We start from the raw sequence: 8,104 nt of genomic DNA on the forward strand, positions 1-8,104 counted from the left end.
GAAGGGCTCTTGCCCATGTCTAATGCCTTCCTAGATGAAGACAAAGAGATGGTGCTCTAACCTGATGTCGGAATAGCAGCTGTGAATGGAATGAGGGATTGTTCAAATTGTTATTTTGCCTTGATTACCCTAGTTAAGATATCCCACGCAAGTAGAGAATAGGTAATAGGCTGCAGAGAGGATACTTTCGCACTTTCGGATCAATAATGAACTTTTTCTTTCTCCTACTATTGAAGCACATTAGCATCCGCAAACAATCAGCGGCATTGACTATTTTCTTTCCATGCCATGACATGAGATAGATCTTTCGCAACTAGTTCGTTGGGGACAGACACTGTGAGTTGCATGGAAGATGGGCTGCGAAGATGGATCGTGATGGGTTGCTGGGTTACATATTGGTTTCAAGCGTGAAATATGGGGACCTCAAATTTTTTTTATTTTTTTATTTTTTTAGGTTTAGTTTATTTTATTATTATATTATTATTATTATTTTTAAGGACACGTGGCGTATTATGGGAGTAACACGTGGACTTCAGTTAATGGGGAACTAACGGAAACTAACGGAAGTGTTAAATTTGTCATGTTTTAAAACCTAAGGAAAAAAAAAATAAAAACATTAAAACTCAGTTATCAAAAAAGTTAATAACCTTATTCTTTATTAAAAACTAAAAAACAAATCTAAAGACACAGTTACATTAACTTAGTGAGTATTTAGGGTTTAATATATACCACACCATGCCGTAGTATAATAATCATTGGATCAACCCTAACATATCAAAGAGTAATGTTATATACTATAAAAATATATAAAATGTAAGAAATAAAGCAAGGGAAGAGCGAAAAATAAAGAATATAAGAACTATGGCTACATTTTTACTATATGTATTTAATTGTATTACAATGCATAATATTTATAGATGAATTTACTTATGGTAAATAACCAAAGATAGACTAAATAAAGTAGAAGAAGAATGATAGACATAGAAAAACCTAAATCATAACTAATCATGACAATTATTCTAATAAATACCACATCAAATTTCCACTTTATCTTTATCCCACTATGCTATATTTTGTAAAAACTGACAAATTTTAACATGAACTGAAAAATTTTAACAAATAAAAACAATGCTTTAACATTCACAACTCAAGACTAACAAAATGCATTATATTTTACCTCAATCCCATGACACACTTGTGCAGTAATGTCTCCCAATTCACTGCAAAGTACTTCCCAATCTTCTCATTTGGGTTTCCACGAATTAAAAAGTTTTAAAATGATTTAATCAAAAAAAAAAAAGAGATATTTTTTTATATAAAAAAAAAAACAAAAAAAAAAAACAATGTACACGTAATCTCCATGGGTCAAGGCCCCAGTAACCCAAACCAGCAACCACCTAAGTTTGACCATCAGGCCGGAGCGGATCAGACGAGCGTTCCCCCACGGTGTCCATCTCCAGCTTCGGGGAACGGACCGAACCGGTCCGTGAGATGAAACTCGGCGTAAAAGAAAGCCGCCACAGGTCCGACCGGGCGAACAGATAGTTCCTCCCACGCCCAGTGCCCCCACTTGCACTCCTGTAACCCCTCCTCGAACTCCTCACACGAGGAAACGCCACGCAACTGTTCGCTCGGTTCAAGCTCGAGTTCATGAGCCGACTCCGTACCTCCTCCGGTAACCTTAGCGTAAACCTCTCGTGGTTCTCGCCCGGTTGAACCAGCGAGTGACCCGTTGAGTGTGACCGCGGGAATATCCCGGTGAGTCCAAACCCCGTTGACCAAGACCTGACCGGACGGCTCGGGTTGGTCCTCTGCCCATGATTCACTAAGTTCGCGTTAGGAGATTCTATGTCACACTCGCCGCTCTGATTATCAGCAACCCGAGCTTGGGTGCCGTCGGTATCGGATCCGTGTTCGGGTTGACCCGATTCGTTATCCGGGTCGAGAATTTGTATGGCGGTGGATTGAATCTCTCCGGGAATGGGGACCATGTTGGCCCGACAAACCGGGCACGTGTTGTGAGAGGCCAACCAGGCGTCGATGCACTCGGAGTGGAAAACGTGGCTGCACTTGGGGAGCAAACGCAGCGTTTCGTCGTCTTCGAACTCGTTCAAGCACACGGCGCACTCGAGCGAGTCCTTGCCGATCTTGAGCCCCTTGACGGTGGAGTACACGAAGGTTGGGAAGTTCCCGATTGTGGCCGCGTCGAGGCCACGCGCCATGCGGGAGCGTCGGTTGCTTCCGCCGGCGATGGCGAGGTCGAGGCGGCCGCGGATTTGCCTGTCGGTGCAGGTCCGCATGTACACAGAGAGGATGCCGATGACGAAGAAGGCGCTGACGAGGATGACCATGATGACGGCCATACGTCTGTCGAACGCGCCGAGGCCGGGTAACTGGTCTTGTGACGGCGACCCCATTCCGATCTGCTGGGCCGTGGAGTGCGGTAACATCTGCGACAGAATAAGCAGCCAAGCGATCCCATTAATCCCATGATTGAATTTGACAACTCTGGAAATCGAACTCATCCCACTGTGTTTTTGATTTTAATGATGTCGTCGTTGGGAAAGCACAGAGAGGCAAGCGAAAGCGCAAAAAGTCCGCGGTTAACATGTCCTTTGGAGATATTAGTATCAGAGCTGGCGGAGTGGTAAAAATCATATAAAATAATAAAATCAAAGCAATTGAGAACGTGTATATATTTTTATTTTTATTTTTATTTTCCTTTGAAATTATCTTCTTTCTCGGCCGGAAAGAAGGTTTCAGTGAGAGTGAAATATGGGTTTGACTTGGGGAGAGAGTAAGGCCCACAAGGGACCCATCGACGAATAAGGACGATGATGGTGTCCTTGTTTATTGGAGAAAAACAAAAGAGAACAGATGGAGGATGTCTGGTCGTGGCTGCCAAGTAATGGAGCGAGGGGCGTGGTTATCAAGGAGGTGTTTTCCTGGGTTTTGACTTGTATTTAGTATTGTATTGTGTGCTATGAACATACATAGATTTGATAAGATCAACAGTTGCTGGCAATGCATGATGACTTAAATCCAATAACCTGAATTTCGCAATCGAATATGGTTGGATTTATAATTAATTTATATAGTCTTATATACCCATATTTTGACATGATTCAAACCTAACAAATGATATAATGACAAATAACTTTTGATATAATTCGAAAACTCGACAAAAACTCAATACAAAATTAAAGGGTAAAGATTAAGATTAAAGAATTTAGCTCGCTTAAATAAATGAATTGGGTTAGGGTTGATCTATACAGTATTATTATACATATGCCTTGATATGACTCGAACGTGATATGCGAATACGAATTGTCACCCTTAACTGCATCTAAATGCATTTTCTCTTTTTTCTCTTTTAATCCTCCAAATCTTTCCTGTAATCCTGTGTATGCAATTTCCCACGTCAAATGTATATTTTTAAATTAAATTGCAAAAATATGTATCAAATGAAAGTGAGTTTTAAAATGCTAAATTGTAATTTTAAAAGTTAAATTGTGATTTTACAAAAAGCTTAATTGCATTTTTAAAAATTGTATTTTCAAATCGCCCATTTTAAAATTACTATTTAAAAAAATAATAATAATGTTATAAACTATACTTTTGTTTCCAAAACTATCTATATTGTTGATGTGACAATCTCAACTAACCATTGTATCCGTCATTGTTAACAAAAAAAAAAAAAAAAAACAATCAGGGGTTGGATCATTAGCATTGTGGAGTAGTTTATTATGATCCTTGAACTCATATGGTTAAATCTAATATTAATTATATGTATATAATTTTTTTGAGAACCCTCCCCTTTCAAGTCGGTTTTTAAGGTGGATTCTATCCTAAGTTTGTTTTATTTGGTAGCAGAGTCAAACACTACGTCACGAGTGAGGGAGGGGACGGCCTATGGGCGAAATTAAAATATTGATATTTGATCGGATCAGTGTTACGATATTCATGTCTCGCATAAGTTAAAACTTAAGTCTAATCTTAACTATGTGTAAATAAATTCTTAAGTACCTTCCGTATGCAAATAGGCTTTCAGGGGTGAGTTATACCAAAGTTTGTCTCATTATTGTAGAATAAAAATTAAGTTTAATCTTAACTATGTGTATATAAATTCTTAGGTACATTCCGTATGCAAGTAGGCTTTCAAGGATGAGTTATACCAAAGTTTGTCTCATAATTGTAGAATAAAAATATGGAATATAACATTTTTTATTTTAAAATTTCAAATTCAAATAGATACTTAATAATTATATATCCTGATTTGAAATAAATGTATGAACTATAGCAATTTAGTCTTTGCAATTAGGCAATGGGGTAATTCTAAACCTTCATGCTAAAATCATCCGTGGCCTTTCGTGGGAGTCGATCTACTTAACTTAAATATGCACTTCATGAATAATTAAAAGAAAAATGGTTCACTTGCACTTCGAATTTTGGGTTGAGTTCTTTAACTTTTCATAACTCAGAAAAGTCTTCTCTTCAAGGGGTGAGTGAGCCCTTCAATCCTAGAATGAGGTACACCAAATTTTCTCTTAAATAATTCATTGTTCGAATGAGATAGACAAACAAAAATAATTAATGTTTTATATTGTGCTTGATAAGCTAATAAAGTAGTAAATTTATATAGGTTGTTAGATTTTGTCACCAAAACAAGGAATTTTTTTGTTTCCAATAAGTATTTAATGATTTTTAATTATTTTTTAAGTGTTTTATGTGTTTTTTTTTAATTATTTTTTTATTAGAACATAGGACACATGTCAATGTTTTGATTAGTACTTTTGTGATAAAAAGGCAAGCTTACCGATTTTTTTCAATTCATTTATTGATATATAAATATTTTCGCAAATTGAGTTATCGTGATTAAAATTAAAGCTAGTGAACATAGAAGGAATTGGTCGTTGAAGTAAATTTTCCGATTCATCCCAATATATATATATATTTTTCGATTCATCCAATATATATATATATATATATTTTATGTGGCAATTCTTTGCTATTATAAAAGGCCGCATAATACATCATGCCGTTAATTAAAGAGTAATGTTGGGAAATATCTTTTTATCATCTTAAAGGTGATATACCTTTTAAAATCATCATTAAATTTTAGATGAATCATACTTGAATTTTGATCCAATTATGATTTTGAAAGCCACATCAACTTCAACATATATATATATATATATGAGAGCGACTTAGGTGCACCTGTTGCACAAAAGTCAACTTTTGTGTCACTAATCAGACACTAATAAATTAGCCAATTTCATTAAGCTTATACTTTAAATAAAGATACAACCACACCAAATTATACTCTATGTAAAATAAAAAATTATTTAAAAAATAAATAAATAAACGATTTGAAGGGGTGCCCGACTGGCCACCCCTCCCCCACTTGGGATGGCTAGCCACCACCCGTACGCCTAGGGGTGGCCGCAAGGCCACTCCCATGGGCTGGGGGTGGCCAGCGGCCATGAGAGTGGTCGGCAAGCTATGGCAGCCACCCCAAATCTGATTGGGCGGCCACCCCATGACCTATGGGAATTGGATTTGGGGTGGCTGCCGGCCACCCCCATGGCTTGGGGGTGGCTTGCCAGCCACTCCCATGGCCCATGGGGTGGCTGACGAGCCACCCCATGGCCTAGGGGGTGCGGGCCACCCTCATGGGTTGGGGAGGCGACGCGCCCACCCCATCCAAGCCATGGCGTTGCCGTGCGGGCCCAGCCACCCCATAGGCCATTGTAGGGGCCGGCAGGCCACCCCATGTGTTAAGGGTGGCATCACCTCTGCGTGGCTGATCTCTTATTAGCATTTTTAATTTTTAATTTTTTTTTAATTTTTTTAAAGAAAATTGATAAAACTTGATAATTAGGTGGTTTGGTTTTATTTTGTTATTATGCTCCATACTGAGGTGGCAACTCATTGGTGGGCACAAAAGGGAGATTTTGCGCAACCTTCCTATATACGTTATTCTCTCTCTCTTAACCTATTGTTGTCATTATCATAATAACTAACATGTTATTTAAATCTTATTTCATTATTCTATCATAATCGTTAGCATCATGATATGATCAATTTAATGTATTAATTTTGATAAGTCAAACAGATTTTTTTTTTCTTTTTTTTTTTTTTAAATGATACATTCTTTGTCGTGCAAGTGAAACAAGTGCTGAGAACAACCTTGTAATGTAGCTTTTAGACCAAAACTGAGAATTATTTTTAAGCTTACATAGGGCTGCAATTCATAATTAATGGTTAAAAGGCCACAAATGGTTGTAGGCCCAAAATACCTACTTTGCGGGTAGGCCCAAAATAAAATTCATGGACTAGAGCCTTTAAGGTTTTAACCATGGTTGGAGAACAATTACATCAACCTTATTATGAGTATTATAACAGTTTTTTTAGAGGGCTGTTAGGCATCTCAACACTTTTTTTCAAAATTTATTTTTCAAATGATCTGGACTCCACATTCATTTAAGAAAAAAAATATATATAAATCAATTTATTTATTGAATAGACCAGATCATTTGAGAAAATGAATATGAAAAAAAGTGTTGGGATATCAAGTACTATCCGTTTTTTTATTTAAAAATTTAGAAAATCAAGCTAATTTTTTCTTTCTCATTCAAATAAGTCCTACAATAACTTCTCTTATCAATTTTTTATTTATATTTAAATATTTTTTAAAATTAATGCTAGGAAAAAAAGAGAGGGAGTATATATATAAGAACAAGGGAAGCTATATTGGCTTTCCCTTGGTTTAGAGGAGTTTCAACACAGCTTCCCTAAATGTATAAAAAAAAATTCTCAAAAACTCACCCACAATGCTACTCAATACATTTAGCTTCCCTATTCATTATTTTGACACAATATTTTTCTCTCCTCTCCTTACTTTTCATTCGAGATTCTGTAAAAAATGTAAGAGTAGATTGAGAACTTGCATTTAGTAAAAATATAATATCTTTTTGGTATTGAGAAAGAGAAAAGAAGCTAATGTGAAAAGCTAATGCTAGAAGTCTCTTTTATGCCATTAGAAAAATGAAATGACTTTTAAAGTCATCATTTGATAAAAATTTAGTAGTAATTTTAAAAGTCACATTATTTTTAGAGTGACATAAGAGAGATACAAGTCACTTCTATCATTACTGTATTCGAGTAAGAAGTGATTTGGTTTTCTAAATATAAAAAAGCAAAAACAAAAACAAATTGCTAAGAGTGCTTTTAGGGATCATCAAAGAGTCGCTAGGGTTTTTAGTACCATAACCAGCCTGAAAAGCCATTATTTCCAGCCCAATAGGGTATCGTTTGCAATTCTGGTCCTGCTCCAAGAGGGTTTCATGGCAATGGATAAAGAAGGTCTTTATCGTAGACGAAAAAAAGAAAAAAAAAAAAAAAACAGTCAATTTTCTGCGCACATTTTTCAAAAGTTGGCGTCCTAAATTGGAAGTTTGAATATGGTTCAAGCATTTTGATTGGTCTGATTTTGTAGGAGGATGATAGTTGGTCAGAGCTAAAGGCATCGCCCATATCAGTGGTTGGAAGGAGGTCCCAGTTCATACTACACAACACTAGGCTAGCTAGGCCCAATGGGCCCATACATGTATTTTTGTAACTTCATTTTTACAAATTATTCATAACTAATCATTGATTTTAAAAGTAACGTACACCTTTAATGTGGCATTACAAAAATAGAGTTAAGCACTTATAAATTATTAAGTAATGATAGAGATGAAATAAATAATAAGGATTATATTAGATAAAGAGTAGTTAGAGGGAATAGTTTGGAGACGTACGTCCATATCAGTAGACATCATAAATAAAATAAAAAATAAAAAATAAAGGGATTGTACAACCACAACGAGAGGGCACCTCAATAACAAAATTCAAATAGAAAAGATAATACCTAAAAAGTAACAAATAGTAACCAATCGATCAACTGATGATTCTAGAAGGACCATAACAATTTGGGCCTTTTTAAGGATGTACAAGGCAGTAACAAGTGGCAAAGGGGCTCGATGAGGAATGTTGCACAAACTCCAACTCCCACATTTTTATTTTCACACTCTGTGATGTAATTTTTAAAAGTTACGTTAGT

General features: G+C 36.2%; 1 protein-coding gene across 1 annotated transcript; it reads right to left on the reverse strand.

Moving 5' to 3' along the window:
• Positions 1 to 1,063: 1,063 nt before the first annotated feature.
• Positions 1,064 to 2,913, reverse strand: LOC132184649 (RING-H2 finger protein ATL11-like). The gene has a single exon (XM_059598364.1). The coding sequence runs from the start codon at positions 2,523 to 2,525 to the stop codon at positions 1,398 to 1,400; it is 1,128 nt and encodes a 375-aa protein (XP_059454347.1). The 5' UTR covers positions 2,526 to 2,913; the 3' UTR covers positions 1,064 to 1,397.
• Between the last annotated feature and the right edge of the window lie 5,191 nt (positions 2,914 to 8,104).

The sequence above is a fragment of the Corylus avellana genome, chromosome ca6 (genome assembly GCF_901000735.1).
Source record: "Corylus avellana chromosome ca6, CavTom2PMs-1.0".
Classification (NCBI taxonomy): Eukaryota; Viridiplantae; Streptophyta; class Magnoliopsida; order Fagales; family Betulaceae; genus Corylus; species Corylus avellana.

Coding starts and splice junctions, on each gene's coding strand:
- LOC132184649 (XM_059598364.1), bottom strand. CDS start 2,525: ATGAGTTCGATTTCCAGAGTTGTCAAATTCAATCATGGGATTAATGGG.